The sequence below is a fragment of the Oratosquilla oratoria genome, chromosome 9 (genome assembly GCF_046742065.1).
Source record: "Oratosquilla oratoria isolate Oo_2021 chromosome 9, ASM4674206v1, whole genome shotgun sequence".
Taxonomy (NCBI): Eukaryota; Metazoa; Arthropoda; class Malacostraca; order Stomatopoda; family Squillidae; genus Oratosquilla; species Oratosquilla oratoria.
In genome coordinates, this window is record NC_134785.1 from 28,511,295 (window position 1) to 28,528,551 (window position 17,257).

General features: G+C 39.2%; 1 protein-coding gene across 2 annotated transcripts in view; it reads right to left on the minus strand.

Annotated features, from left to right (window-relative positions):
- Positions 1 to 17,257, minus strand: part of LOC143028289 (5-oxoprolinase) — a 105,258-nt gene that overhangs the window by 36,607 nt on the left and 51,394 nt on the right. For both annotated transcript variants that reach the window (XM_076190158.1, XM_076190160.1), the window contains 5 exons: positions 15,791 to 15,929; positions 10,744 to 10,876; positions 10,285 to 10,429; positions 7,694 to 7,841; positions 2,625 to 2,737 (listed from right to left, as the gene is read on the minus strand). In XM_076190158.1, the coding sequence (XP_076046273.1) occupies positions 2,625 to 2,737; positions 7,694 to 7,841; positions 10,285 to 10,429; positions 10,744 to 10,876; positions 15,791 to 15,929 (678 nt within the window). The remainder of the gene's footprint in view (positions 1 to 2,624; positions 2,738 to 7,693; positions 7,842 to 10,284; positions 10,430 to 10,743; positions 10,877 to 15,790; positions 15,930 to 17,257) is intronic.

Consider the following 17,257-nt stretch of genomic DNA (forward strand, 5'->3'; position numbering starts at 1 on the left):
TGGAAGGTTTAGAAGGAGTTGTTTGCCACATGGATGATATCCTCATCCATGGGCCCACACAGGAGATTCATGACAATCGAGTTCGAGAAGTGTTATGTCGACTACAGGGAGCAGGAATCACCCTAAACGACAAATGCGATTTTTCAAAAGGACACATGAAATTCCTGGGCCACATCATTTCAGAGAAAGGCATTGAAGCAGATCCAGGAAAAACCAAAGCTGTCCAAGATTTCCCAAGACCCAGGAATGTAACTGAACTGCAAAGGTTCAACGGTATGGTAAATCAGCTTGCCAAGTTCATTCCTGACCTAGCCAATGTAAATGAACCACTTCGCCAGCTTCTAAGGAAGAGTCAACAATGGTTCTGGGACCAACCACAAGAAACTGCATTTCAAACAATCAAACAGAAACTTGTGTCCACAGAGATCCTAGCCCATTACGACCCAAACAAAGAATGCATTGTTGCTGCAGATGCTTGTCAAGACGGCCTTGGCGCTGTTCTTATACAAATGAATGACACAGGGCACCGTCGTCCTATTGCTTATGCTTCAAGATCACTCAGTGACACTGAGAAGAGGTATGCAGTTATTGAAAAAGAAGCTTTAGCAGCTACTTGGGCTTGTGAAAAGTTTAAGGACTACGTTTTAGGAACAGTCTTCAAGCTTGAAACAGATCACCGCCCTTTAGTGCCTTTGCTCTCAAGTACTGATTTGTCAAAACTTCCATCTAGAATTCTTCGCTTCCGTCTTCGACTAGCAAGATATTCACCAGAAGTGACATATGTACAAGGCGTTCATCAGAAAACAGCTGATGCTCTATCGCGAGCTCCTACAAGTCTTCCTACAAAAGCTGATCTAGAGCTTATAGAAGAAGTGGAAGAAAGTCAAGAAGGTAATTTTAAAGTTATCCCAGCTACAGAACGACGCCTGGGAGAGATCAAAGCAGCTCAACAAGCAGATGCCATCTGCAAACAAGTACAAGGTTATTGTCTAGATGGATGGCCTTCAATAATGCCTTCTCAGCCACTCTTGAAACCATACTGAGAGAAAAAACAGCATTTGACAGTCAACCAAGGACTACTAATGTTTAACAACCGCATTGTTGTTCCAACCTCCCTACAGCTGGATATTCTCAATGCTTTACATGAAGGTCATTTAGGAATTACTAAGTGCCAAGGAAGAGCAAGTTACTCAGTTTGGTGGCCTCTCATCACAAAGCAGATAGAATCTATGGTTAACAAGTGCCATATTTGTGCTAAGCTACGACCTGAACCAAAGGAATCTCTCTTACCGATGTCCTTTCCAGACAAACCTTGGAGCCAAATCGGTACAGATCTTTTTGAATTAGAGGGTAAGTCATACATCATTGCAGTTGATTATTCCAGTAGATGGTTTGAGTTCAGAGAACTGAAGAATACCACAACTATTGCAGTCACAACAGCTCTTGCAGATATTTTCTCCATACATGGAATTCCTGAAACTGTTGTATCCGATAATGGACCTCAGTACTCCAGCCAGGAGTTCAAAGAATTTGCCAAGTGTTGGGGGTTTACCCATGTTACCTCATCACCCCTACACCCACAAGCAAATGGGGAGGCAGAACGGGCAGTCCAGACAGCTAAAAACATCCTTAAAAAGAACGCTAACCCTTATTTAGGACTACTTGCCTATCGTTCAGCTCCACTTAGAAATGGTTTGACCCCAAGTGAAATACTGATGAGTAGAAAAATAAGAACAAAATTGCCAGTACTCCCTGATACGTTGAGACCAAAGGGATATAACCAAGATGACCTACTAGAAAAAGAGGAACTCTATAGAGAGAAATACTCTAAGAACTACAACAACCACCATCGTATCCAGACATTGCCAGCTCTTCAAGCAGGCGATAAGGTATACATACGAGACCAAGAACGTTATGGAGAAGTAACACAGAGACTGACTCAACCGAGATCATACAAAGTCCTGACTGATGCAGGTTCCACAATAAGAAGAAACCGACACTCTCTCATACACACAGGTGAACACAGTAAATTGCCTAACACTGAACCCAAAGAAGGGACTCCCACCCTGCTCGGTTCTTCTGATAATTCCATCCATGTCAGTGATATTCCTAAAGGTGCATCTACTTCTGTTGTTTGTCCTAGCACTAAACCTAGTGTACCTAGCCCATCACAAATTGAAGTTAGAAGGTCCGGCAGAGTGCCTAAACCCAATGTACAACCAGAAATGGTTTACTACTAATAGTGTATGTTATGTATCACAAATAATAGTATCTAATTTTGTACTTAATTCTAAAGGTTTACTCTAGTTGATATGTCATCACTATGCTTTCTTTTGCAGCCCTTTGGGGAATTACTAACTGTTACTTACTGATAAGTTTATTTTGAGATTTTGTAAATTTGAAGGGGATGTTGTATTATTGCTTTGCATAACATTCTTATTACCATTGCTATTCCATTACTATTGCGCATGTCGACGTTCACGCCTATGTTGACTGATCTTACATAATAATAAACAGTGTGTACGAGCTTCCCACGTGTATCATTAACCCGACACATAATTTGGAAGGAAAAGAAAAAGAAAACAAAAAAGAAATTAAAGAGAAAGAGAGACTCAATGCCATACTTTCTGAACACAGGTGTGATGACTGTCAGATCTGGAAGATGAGAACCTCCTGCTGTTGGGTGATTGGAGAGGAGGACATCACCTTCCTGCAGTTTGTGCCCCAACACCTTCCTCTGGTGTTGCCATGCAAAAGAAAAATGCATGATTACCCATATATTTGTCTAAATATTAAGACCATTATCAATTTTATGATTGGAAAAATCGTCATATTGGGTAAATACATCAAGAGAATATGATAAATGAATAATAATAAAAAAAAATACATACATTTATATTCCAAGTCCTATCCCTCCTAATTAAGGAGGTGACTGAGTCAAAACATGAACCACCCACACCCATCCAAAACCCATTCATCACCCATTTTTTTATGGATGAAAATCCATGATCCCTGTTCCCAGATACATTGTTTGGGTCAAAGGCAACACAGTAACACACAGCAACACCACAGGGCCTGACAGCCAGAGCTGGTCTACCCTCACTGCTTGATATATGGCAAAACCCCCTCCCCCGATTCCACTCCAAATACTTACAAAGCAGATAAGAACATCTTTACAGGTCACATAATTTCTTCATCAATTTACAGTAACTTTCCACCCACTCTTATCTTTTGCACTGTAGCAGCTCTTACCACTTAAAATAAATGATCACTTATATCAACTACATAGTCTAATTGGCCACAGACACACATACACCAATTACAAGAGAGCTAACTGGGAAGCTTTTACTGAAGAGACAGAACAACATTTTGAAACACTTAACAGTACACCAATCACAAACATAAACAATGCTGTGCACACTTTTAATACAATCATACAAAACGCAGACAAGAAATACATCCCTAGAGGCAACAGAAAATCACACAACCCCAACTTCACACCAGAAATCCAAGGCCTCATCAGACAACGAGACACACTTAAACACAATACCCCCACACCTATCCCTCAAAACATAGCAGACCAAATACAATCACTAAACACTGTGATTGCCAATAAAATACATGAACAAAAAACACAAAATTGGCAAAACTTTATCAATACACTTGATCACAAAACAAACACCAGCAAATTGTACAAAACACTCAACAGCATTACACTATCCAACAGTAACACAACACGCTCTCACGCAGCAATAATCACAACAACAGACAATCTACCCTCAAACAGACAACAAGCAAACACACTCATAAATCATTTTGCACAGACAAGCCATCTCACTTCTCACCCTGATGACCGATGCACTATTCGACCTAAGAAAGACTTTCCCACAGACTCAGACTATACACCCATCATAGACAGTCAGACAAAACACATAATGCATAATCTCAAGCACTCATCTGCCTGTGGCTCTGATAACATAAGTAACATCCACCTAAAACACATTGGACCACAAGGTATACACACACTCACAAACATTGCAAACTACAGCTATTCACACAACACTGTACCCAACATCTGGAAACATGGTAAAATAATCACCATTCCAAAACCGAACAAAGACCCAACAATCTCAACATCACACCACCCAATCACACTTCTCTGCACCCCCTCTAAAGTCATTGAATGCCTAATACTTAAACTTGTCACACCACATATTCCCCTTGCTGACTCACAACATGGTTTTAGGCCACTACACTCCACAAACACTCTTCTGATAAACCTCACACAAAGATTTTTAGATGGCATCAATTCAGATAATAATAGTCTGTTGAGGAAGGAAGGGAGAGGACGGAAGACAGAGGTGAGTGGAGAATGGTTGTATATGGATGATGTTGTGACTGCATGAGGAGGAATGGGCGGGGGGTGGGGGTGGGGTAGTATGTGTGAGTAAATTTTGACGCAGCCCGAAGGGATTTCTCCCCGTCCTCGCCTTATATGCAAAGGGGGACGGAGAGGGGGGGTCGCCGATTAAATGAAGCGGCCTTGCTGTGGATGTACTGTGTCTTGCGACACTGCTTCTGACCCAGGGCGGTGGGCAGGGTGCAGGGATGACCCGTCATCCAGGAGGTGCTCAGATGAGAGGAAGGGTGGGAGGGGTGTGGAGTGTATTTAGGGATGAAATGGGTGGGAGAGTTTTTATGCCTTTCCCTTTTTGGCTACCTCCCTTGGAAGGGGGAAAAAGCCTTGGTATATGTATGAATGTATGTATCAATTCAGATAGGCCCCACCACAGAATACTTCTTATAACATTAGACATTAGTAAAACTTTTGATGCTATCCCCCACCACAACCTAACAAATAAAATATATAACACAGACATGCACAATAACACCAAAAGATGGCTGGCCAATTATCTGGCAGGTAGGAATGATTATGTGTCATATAATGGCCAATCATCGCACATCAGAAACATTAAGAACAGAGTACCACAGAGCTCTGTTCTATCCCCCACGCTCTTTAATCTATACATGCATGACTTACCCACACCAGACACCTCAGAAATACAAATCTCTTCCTACGCAGATGACATAACAATCACATGCACACATCGTAACACAGACAAAGCTGCAGAAATAATCCAGCCATACCTTGATACACTCAACACATGGTTCATCACAAACAGACTCAAAATAGCTCCAACCAAATCTACAGCAACACTTCTCACCAACTGGACAAAAGAACACAAATACATACCTCATCTCTACATCAACAACACTCTAATACCACACACAAACACACCGAAAATTCTTGGTGTAACATATGATACATCCATGTCTTTCAAGCAACACATCACAAACATAAAAACAAATGCACACCTAGACTTAACGCACTTAAATCAATCACTGGAACAACATTTGGACAAAACAAAGAAACTAATACAACAATATACAAACAATGCATACGCTCAGTGATGAATTATGCGAGTCCTGCATGGGCTCCTAATCTCAGTGAGACACACCACAACACCCTTCAAATCATACAAAATAAAGCCCTAAAAACAATTACAGGCTGCACAAATACAACACCTACAGACCATTTACACCATGAAACAAAAGTCCTCAAAGTCAAGGACCACCTCGACATGAGAGGCACACAAACACTTACCGCAGCCACCACAAACACATCACACCCGCTACACTACATAGCAGAACACCCACACACACCAAGAAACATTAAAACAACACCCAAAGACCTGTATCACACACAGATACTCTCTTCTCTTCCTCCACAACCACCAAATACCAGCCTCCGGAAACATATTCATAATCATATCACTCACCGCTCCATTAACACACTGAAAGACAACACACTGCTGCATGCCAGACCCCCTGATATCCACCCTTCTGAATCCTCTCTCCCATGAAAGGACAGAGTCCACCTGGCCAGACTGCGGTGCGGCCACCACCCAGCACTTCCAAGCTACCAGTAAAGGCTTGATGACTGCATTGTGAACAGCTGCCCAGGATGTAACACTTCACCCCATACCATACAACACATAATGGAAGACTGCATTATACACAATCATGCACACAAACAACACAACATACACTCTATAAAGGATTTGTGGGAAAACCCAGTTTCGGCTGTGGCATTCCTTGGGGAGACGGGACTGCTCGGACAGACAGTCTAGGGAACGACAACAACAACAACTACATAGTCTAAACAAGAAATGGCAACTTCCACCTTCCAAAGTAAAAAATGTGCCTCGAATAACTCTTCAGCCTTCAGACCCCTGGTTTACAGTAAGTTAGACATAACTGCTATTCAGTTTCATTTTTGACTGCATCCTGTAGAAACTCCAGCAGAGGGTTATTTACTTGTTTCAGTGACAGGTTACACATTAGGCCTTTGTCCATTTTCTTACATTGTTCAATCTTATTTCACTGAAACTATCAAATGGTACTGAAACTATTTGTGGGAGCATGGCCATTTTCCTGGGCTATACCTGTATTTGCCTAGTTATAGTATACACAGATGGAGCTCTGCTTATGAGGCTAGTCTCTCCCTCCACTTATCAAATTTTGCCTTAAATGCATTAATGTTCTTGGACTAGATTATATTTTCATCAAACCTGTTCCATAAGTCTTTGCATCTATGTGGAAAGTTATACTCACTAACATTTGTGCTTTTTAAATTTTTTACTATGGCCTTTTGGTGATATTTCACTGCCCCAATAGGATCCATGCACACAAAAAGAACATCAAATGAAAATAATGGATACACAGTTGTAAGCTAGAATCCTAAATACCACTCACCCATCTCACTGCATCACACAAGCACCACCAACTGAATGCAGGAAAAAACAAAACTCCAGCAGCTTCCTACTCAAACATGTACAACAACCTACCACCTGTATCATCCAGTTCATCTACACAAAAGCTAAGGTCATTGAACAGGCTCTCAAAGAAAGACCGTTAATTTAACCTCGTACTCCACCAACAGTTCCCAGTAAAATTTCTCTAAAGAGAAGTAAGAATCACACTATCAAGTTGTCATGTGGCACCCTTGCAAAGGAGACCAGCCATCTTCATTCTTTCTCTTGACTATTCACATATCAGGGAAATAAATATGTTGAGCTACAGTTGGGGAAAAGTAGATGCACCTCCTGGAGAGGAGACAGAAAAGATAAAATGGGTGGAAGGTTATAGGGACCAATTAGGTTGCTATCCTTTGTATTCTCTCAGGATTTTAGGGTTCTTATCTAATTCAAAGAGTTGGCTGTTCAATTAGAAAGCTAGATGTTTCTTTGATTCATAGATGTCTGGGGTGAGCAGTGTCACTGATATTTATGGTAGGGAAGTCTCTATTTTATTCTCAGGGTTTTTTTTCCAACAATGTATTCTGACCTAGGGCATTGGGACAGATACAGGGATGATTCATCATTCATAAGGAGTTAAGATGAGAGGGAGGAAAGGGTGGTAGAGGGGAGTGGAATGGGTGGGAGTAGGTATGTGCCTTTGACTTGGTTACCTCTCTTATATGGGGGGAAAAACTCTTGGTATATATAGAAATGATATTCTTTTTCAATTATAAAACACTCATTAATTCCTGAAAACTTGCAACACCATGTAAAAAAAATTAATGGATATTGATAAAAAAAATTCACTTTGTTCAGGACATCGGTAAACCAACCTGATATTGCACAGCTTCTTGCATTGCTCCAAGGTGCACTGGAATGTGTGGTGCATTGGAGACCAGGCCTCCATCAGGCCCAAAAAGAGCACAAGAGAAATCAAGTCTTTCCTTTATATTGGTTGATATTGATGTTCTCTGAAGGATTCTAAAAAGAAATGGCATATCTTTAATTTTACACAATTATCATAACATAGAATGGATGGTGCAATGGGTTAAGTCGCTGATCATTTGTTATGTCTCAACTAGGTTTGTGTCCACAGACCATTTGTTATGTCTCAACTAGGTTTGTGTCCACAGCTTGACTGTGTATCAGTTTCAGTATATGCTTCCATCAAGCTCTTTGTCAGTCTCGATTGTGATGGCATGGAATTAAAATAGAAAAAGATAATGTCTTTCATGCTCAACAGATATTCCCCATGCAATCAATGACCTCTTTACTATCTATTCTAATGTAGTATGGAGAAAAGGAACCATATTCATGGGATCCTGTTGTTTATTATTCTCCAATTATCATACCAAATATACTCACATGAAAGTTGAAAGGTCAAATTCTTAAGAGGGGAGATTAATAATGGCATATGAATACATACATATACTGAAAGACCATTTCCCATTATAAGGGTCACCAAGTCAAAGCCTGCACCCACTTTAAACTAATGAAAATACTATTTCTCTCATTTTAGCGTGTACAGGATGAAAGATCATCCTTGTCCCCTACCAAACTGCTTAGGTCAGAGGTAATACAGAAAGACACAGTGCCTCCACATAACAGGGCCTGGTAACTGGAGCTCATTAACCCCCTCTGCTTCATTGTATAATGAACCCTTTCCCTCATTCATCTGAGAAATTTAGAGCAGACAATAACATCCCTTTGGGCTACATCATTTCCTAATCTCTTTACAACCACTCTCCATTCACTTCTATCTTTTGCACTCTCTTCTTTGCTTGACCAGCAATCAATCAATCAACCTGTTGCCCCTGGTCTCTCATGCAGAAAACCTGTGGCTTTCAGGTAACCAACAACAGCTTCCAAGAGAGACCATAAGTCATTCAGGGAAGATATATAGCATTGTTGTAAATGGATTGTTAGTGTGGAGCATTGTTATATGAGGTGCTTCTGTATTTACCTAGTTGTAATATACGGGAGGGGAGCTATGCTCGTGGTGACCCGTCTTTGTATCTCTCCGCATCAAGTTTTATCTTAAAATCTTGTATAGTGTTAGCACATAGTGTTTTGTTGTCTAATTTGTTCCATGTATTTATCGCTCTGTGTGGGAAACTGTTCCTTTTCAAGTTTTTTCTATAACTATCCTTTTTCAATTTTTTTCCGTGTCCTCTTGTTTTACCATTTTCCCACACTAATAGGTCGTTCCTGTCTAAAACTTCCATTCCTTTCATTATTCTGTAGATAGCAAATCTCCTCTTTCTCTTCTTTGTTCCAGAGTTGGTAGGTTCAATTTGGATAGTCTTTGCTCATATGTTAGTTCGGCGAGTGTCGATGCTAGTTTGGTTGTCGCTCTTTGTAATCTTTCTAGTTTCTTAATATTCTTTTTGGTACTGGGTGTCCAAAGTGATGCTGCGTACTCAAGTTTTGGTCTTATTAGTGTAGTTAGTATTTTCCTTATCACTTCTTCGTCCATATAAGTAAATGCCACTTTGATTGCTCTCAATAAGTTGTAGGTTTCTCCGAACATCTTATTTATATGCTTATCTGGTTTCATGTCCTTTCCAATCATCACTCCAAGATCTTTTTCATAGTTTTTATTTTTATTTTTTTCTTCCCCAATTCTGTAATCTTTTGATATCTTGTGATACTCTGTGTGGTGCTTGCATTTGGGAAGTTTATTCTGTGGCCAGGCCTATTCTGTATTGGTACTGTTTTAAGGCTGGTGTCCTGAGAGCAAGCATGAAAGTGCAGTTATTATCAGGTATGGGAGTGTTTTTTTTCTGTGGGACTTTTGCCTGGGAGTTGTTGTTGTAGTACTGACTTTGGTAGTGATATAAAAAAAAATGTAGTGTGAATGGTGTAAGGTGTTTAGGAATCTGGCACATAGTTGTGTTCCCATCATTTTCATGTGGTTGTTCTATGAGGAGGATTTTGGTTTCTGCATGTATGTGTCCAACTGGGGTGGTTTTGGTGCATCCTGTTATTACTCTCAGTGCACCATTGTGTAAAGTTGCTAGTCTTTCTTCATTCATTTTTTCCATATGCCCCCACACCATCCCAGTATTCTTTGATCAACAAGAGGACACGAAAAGAAACTAAAGAAAGACAGTTACAGAAGAGACCTGAAAAAGAATAGTTTCCCACACAGAGTGATCGATGTCTGGAACAAATTGAACAGTGAAACAGTGAATGCCAGATATACACTATTTCAAGAAAAAACTGGTTGTGGAGAGATACGAAAACGGGTCACAACGAGCATAGCTCCTGTCCCGTAAAATACAACTAGGTAAATACAAGTATAAAATGGGGGTTACAAAATGTTTTTGGTCCTATTAAACAATCATTATTAAAAATCTGTTTTGAAGCCTTATGAAACAGCATTATTAATCATAAAATAACCAACAAATCTCCATTAACCTACCTTCCCATTTGCTCAGCCAAGCTCATGAAACGATGAGAGAAAATTGACAACTGAATTGCATCAAGTTCTTTGCCAACCTTGAACTTTGGGCCACTTCCCACATCTATACTGATGTCTCCTTGCTTTGTTATTGTAGCATGGCAATCTGTTTATGGTACACAAATACAAAGAAAATTAGAGAGACTATCCTTCTCAAGATACATCATAAATCTAAATACACTGTACTCCTATGAAATTTTTGGCAAGACTATCAGAATAGATGGAGAAAGAGAAAAGGACAGAAGGGAGGGAATATGGGTGGACATCAGAATTTGGAAAAGATATGAATTAAAGAAGGGGGTGGTGGTTGACCATCCCATTGAAGCATGTAACTATTAAGTGCTACTTCTCAGTCACGAAAAAAAAATCTATACTCTAATCACATGTGAAATAATTATAAAATGTTAAGCCTATACTTGCCTGGTTCAATCAATATTGTTGACAACTGATCCTTGATTATTGCTGGTCCAGGAATAATATGGCCAGCACAGAGGTTGGACAGTTTGTAAACCTTTGTACTCTGATATCCTCCATGGAAATAAACCAATGTTTCCTGAAAAAATATCGACAAACATTATTTCAGTATACATCTTGCATGGATGTACTTTCAACACATTCATAAACCAGACGGAGTTGCAAACTGGATACTGAAGGAATGTATAGACGAACTAACAGGAAAAATATACAAAATAATAGAATGCTCTCTCAAAGAAGGAAAACTACCAGGAGACTGGAAAAATACCAATATAGTGCCGATATATAAAGGGGGAAATAAGGAAGACCCAACAAAAAATAGACCGGTGTCCCTAACAAGTACAGTAGTCAAAATTTGTAAGAGAATCATCAAAGATAGATGGACAAAATATCTGGAGGAGAATAATATACTGAACCCAAGGCAATTTGGATTCAGACATGGAAGATCATGTACCACCAATTTAATTTGTTTCTATTCAAGATTGATAGATATATTGCAGGAAAGGGATGGCTGGGAAGACTGTGCATTCCTGGACCTACAAAAGGCATTTGATAACGTACCACACAGAAAATTACTATATACACTGGAAACAATAGGAGGCATACATGGAAAACTATTGAATTGGATGGAGGACTTCCTACATGAAAGAAAAATGAGTGGTGCTCAGAGACAAGTATTCAAAATGGGAAGAAATGAGTAGTGGCATCCCACAGGGGTCAGTACTAGCTCCGATAACATTTACTATATATGTAAATGACATGGATGAGGGCATTGAAAGTTACATGAACTACTTTGCAGATGACACAAAGTTATTAAAGAGAATAAACTCCGAAATAGATTGCAACTCATTGCAGAAGGATCTGAACAAAGTCTCAGAGTGGAGCAAGAGGTGGGAAGTAGAATTCAACATCAAGAAGTGCAGTATGATTGAATTTGGAAAAAGCAAGAAGAGAATATAAGGACAGTATAAAATTGATGGAAAAGAGGTAAAGAAAGTGAATTCTGAAAGGGACCTTAGAAGTAATTATCACCAAAGACATGTCGCCGGATAAACATATACCGTATTTTCCGGCTTAAAATGTGCATCGGGTTATAATGCGCACCCATGCACTTGATTATCTCAGTACACAGATAGTGCGCACCGACGTATAACGCGCATGCCCGATCGCATTTGTCTATAATGCAGTTTTACCTCGGTATTTATATCATGTGAACGAGGTTACATGGAGAAGTATTTTTCATTGGCTAGAGCCACCGCTGGGAAATCTGTTGATTTGTCACTAAATTAAGTGTCAGTTTAGGCATCAATCAGGACACAATTAAGAAAAAGTCGGAACTACATGTACCGGTACCGTATATGACTCATGTTGTGCGTTGGTCCCTTATTACTTTGTAGCTTAAATAGTTTGTAGGAAATATGATCTAAAAAAAGTTTATTGAAAGTAAAATATACAGAAAAATTTCGGGATTTTTACAGAAAATGTTCATTTTATATCTTGAGGAAATAATTTGTCTTTACCATTTTTTATTTAATACTGAAACAAACTTCAGACTGTTTCGTTTTAGCTTTGAACCTGCAATGACAGTGGTGAAATAGGACAGTCTCTCATCGAGGTGACATTTAGTTAATATAACTCCCGAAAGAGGGTGTTGTAGTCAGGTGTTTGACACGAGTTTATGAATGGCCGCAACGGAATTTGTACCATACCTAAAGTGAAGCAACAAAGCCAACATAAAAATTCAAACTAGGATGCTGTGAACATGGGCAAATATCATGAATATTGATCATGTTTCATGGTGTTTAGGCCTATTTAAACATGAAAAATAAGATTCGATAGATACCTACCTATACCAAATATTTATATACGGTAGCACATGCTGGCGTATTCTTTCATGTCACCATGGCTGTTCTTCTTGTTCTCACGGAACGTCACAGAGAAGTGTGCCTCCCGACTTTGTGACGGCCAACATCGTCACATTGTGAAAATAATTACACACACAGCCACAGAATTTTTATCGTAGGTCGTAGATAATGCGCACCACCGGATAACGTGCACCCCCCATTTTTAGGCCCTTCCCACGGAAAAAAGTCGCGCACTATACGCAGGAAAATACGGTAAATAAAATAGTTGGAGAAACATACAATTTGTTGAGATCAATAAAGGTGGCCTTTAAATATCTGGATAAGGAAATGATCAAGAAAATATTACAAACACTAATAAGGCCAAAACTGGAATATACAGTGCTGATATGGTCACCCAGTACAAAAAAGAATATAAGAAAATTAGAAAGAATACAAAGAGTAATGACAAAGTTGGTCCCAACATTTGCAAACCTAACATATGAACAAAGACTGGCCGAACTGGAATTGCCAACCCTGGAACAAAGAAGAGAATGAGGGGACCTAATAACCATCTACAGAATTATGAAAGGAAAAGAATGCCTTGATAGAGAGGACCTATTAAAATGGAACAGAGGAAAAACAAGAGGACATGCAATGAAACTCAAAAAGGATAACTATAGAAGAGACCTGAAAAAGAGCAGCTTCCCACACAGAGTGATAGATATAAGGAACAAATTGGATGAAGAAATAGTGTGTGCAAACACAATACAATAATTTAAGAACAAACTTGATCTTGCGAGATACAAAATCAGATCACCACAAGCATAGCTCCCCTTCCCGTATAATACAACTAGGTAAACTAGGTAAATACTTAAAGTGTACTCATTGTGAAAATTAAAGTGGTCTAATTTCTATTCTATTTATTTATTCATTGCAATTTAAAATTACTGATCCTATCCCAATAACTTCATTAGATTCAGCCATTCTCATAAAACCTATCCATAGTGCCATCTGCTTCACAGTGACATTATAGATTCTGCTTATTCTTCATGCATTGTTATTGTGTTTGATGAAGTGATCCTATGAAGTGCTGCAGGCTATTTAATATAAAATTTAGGAATTATGAAAATGAAGACAGAAGTACAGAGGCAAATACACAATTGGGAGGAAAAGAGTATGAGAAAAGAGGCATAGAATAATGATGTATTAAAAACATATAGGACTCAGAGAGAAAGGCAGGTGAAAAAAGATTATGATAACCACCCAGCAACAATGATACTATTCACATACATAACATACATGGGGAGCTAAATGATGGGGTTAGATTCTCTTACAATAATACTTAATGGCCTTTTTAAAGCATTATGCAAAACAAATGATAATTTTTCCATTTTTTAAATAATTTTTAATGTGGCACTTTGTTGAAAGCTTTTCGAAAATCTAGGGAAGTCCAATCAGCCTATATATCCCTTTCTTGTAATATATCTATTAGTCTTGGGTAGAAACAGATTAAGTTTGTGGCACATAATCTTCCTTGTCTGAATCCAAATTGTCTTGGTTTCATCATATTGTTTTCTTCCAGGTATTTTATCCATCTATTCTTAATAACCTTTTCACAAATTTTGGCTACAGTGTTTATATGGAAAACCAGTCTATAATTTATTGGATCTTCTTTGTTTCCTCCTTTATATATTGGTACAATATTGGCATTTTTCCAGTCATTTGGTATTTTTCCTTCTTGGAGTGAGCAGCTTATTATGTTATATATTTTGTCTACTAATTCTTCTTTACATTCTTTTAGTATCCATTTTGATATTCTGTCTGGGTCATGTGATTTCCTGACATCAAGGTTTGTTAATTGATCCATTATTTCTTTTTGTGTTATTTTTATTTCGCTTGTGGGGGGGTTGCACTTTGTTCCTTTCATCCCAATGCTGTATTTTTCTTCTTGTGAAAACCAAATTGAAGTGCTCGTTCATGTCCCATTCGATGATGATGATATGAAAAAAAAAAAAAAAAAATTGGAATATGTGTCACTGGTATGGTCCCCAAACAAAGGGAAGGCTATATGCAAGTTTAAGGGAATACAAAGGACAGCAACCAAATTGGTTCAAACCCGATGACTAAACCATATGAGGAAAGACTAGAAGGACTGGATCTTCCAACTTTAACCACTTCCATACGGTGATGCCTACGTAGGCGGCATGAGGAGCAAGCGGGTACTCAATGATGCCGACGTCGGCATCTTGATTATATTTATTGTAGTCGTACCTACGTAACTTCCATTCTCTCTAAACTGGCTTCATCATATTTTCTATGGTTATCAAAATACACGGGTGAAAGAGAACGAACGACTGAGCACTGACTTTATTTTTTATAATGCGATTATTATGACGCAACATCGCACGTCGGGCAGCTAATGCTGCCAATCTGTGCAATGTGCTCCGGAGTGAAGAGGTTAAAAGACTGAAGAGAAAGATGTGATATGATTACAGTACTCACATCACTAAGGGGAATAGATTACATTGGTTGAAGAGATCCCTTGATTAAGGATAGGAGGGCTCTAGCCTCTCCAATACAAGTCAAATACTTGTGCATATTAAGCTGCCTGATATATGATGATGCATCACAATATGCAAGTTATAAAATATAAAACTACAGCTGTTATACTTATTCTCTTTCACCCAGAATGTTTATAACCTCAGAAAATACAATCAAACCTATTCACAGAATATAGGGGTCACTCAGCTACCACTACAAAATAAATATAATCAGGACACCATCGTCAGCATCCTCATATATCCATTTGTGCATCAGGATGCCTATGAAGGCATCATCATATTCTAAGGGTTGAGTTCATGAAAACACACTAAGGAAGACCACATGTCTAAAGGATATAAAGAAATACAGTTTACCATATGGATGCACCACTTGGAATAGTTTAGGTGATATGGCCCAAGCTGGAACAATACACGAGTTAAAATTCAAAGATGATGATTGGAAGTTAAGGATATAGATTAAGGTGGAATTGTACATGAATTTCAGGCTAGGTATGATCAATTGGAGAGTAGGAAGTGGGACCCACCATGTATTACTCATTTCCTGTATACTTCCATTAGGTAAATACCATATAAAAAAGCTCTACTTACCAACTCAACAGGAGGATCACCAGATGCTGGACGGCAGCCCTCAGTAACATCAACCGAGCTTTTACCAATACCACGCACTCTTATATCATCAATAATTATGGGACGATCATCAATTATAAACCCAAACTCGTTTTTGTATCTTTAAGTAAAAAAGAAAACATAATAATCATTTAAAGCCCTATAAAAATATATGTTATACCAAACTACATTTCTTATTCAAAATCTATGAGAAACTCATAGTTATCTATCATAAAGCTGTATCTATATATCAAGAGCTTTTTCCCCCTTACAAGGGAGGTGGCCAAGTCAAAGTCATGTACATATTACCACCCATTCCACTCCCATCCACCACCCTTTCCCTCCTCTCATCTTAGCTCCTCATGGATGATGGGTCATCCCTATATACCGCCAACTGTCCTGGGTCAGAAGCAATCTAGTGAGACACAGCACATCCACAGCAAGGCCGCTTCACTTGATTGGTGACCCCCCTATCTGTCCACTCATACAGAAAAAGAGAAGATGGGGAGAAATCCCTTTGGGTTGCATCAAAATATTTACACATTAGCAACCCCTACCCCCATCCCCCACTCCTCCCTTCCTTGCATAATAGTATCATCTATACACACTCCACTCATCCTTATCTATTGCCTTCTCCCTTCCCTGCTGAACAGACATTCCTCTTTCTTTACACCCCTTCACCCCATACATCCATCTCATCCTTGCTCATCCCCTCAAGTTCACTCCCTCCATCTCCAACTTTCATACCTCTTTTGCTAATCTTTCTTCACTCATTCTTTCCATAAATCCAAACCATCCCAGTAATCATCAACCCTATCTGCCATCTCTCCCACTCCTGCTCTCCTCCTCACCTCCTCATTTCCCACTCTATCCAACCTAGTAGCCCCTACCATAGTTCTCAGACATATGAACAAAGACTGGCCAAACTGGAATTGCCAACCCTGGAACAAAGAAGAGAACGAGGGGACCTACTAACCATCTACAGAATTACGAAAGGTAAAGAACTCCTTGATAGAGAGGACCTATTAAATTGGGATAGAGGAAAAATGTAATTTTTGCAGGAAAATTAATTTTTCCCTGATACAAACCTGAGGTACTCCTTACAATAGGATACTTTCGCGTAGCACGAATATTTCTACTGCGAAATTAAAATCCTCACTCTGTGGGTCTGGGCAACGCTTATCCTCAGTAAGGGGCCCCATTGGGGCAAGGGGGGGGGGGGTTGCCCTTGCCCTCCACCACAAGTCTCGCACACTATAACCATTCTCTGAGCCAGGTATGAAATTAAGCACAAGGTTTGTCAGGCAAGGAGAAGAATCTGTTTAGAGGGGTGGTTGAGGAGGGCCATTAAGGGTAAGGAGTACCTCAGGTTTGTATCAGGGAAAAATTACATTTGTTCCGAAGAATACAAACTCTTCGGTACTCCTTACAATAGGAGACTCGGACTTA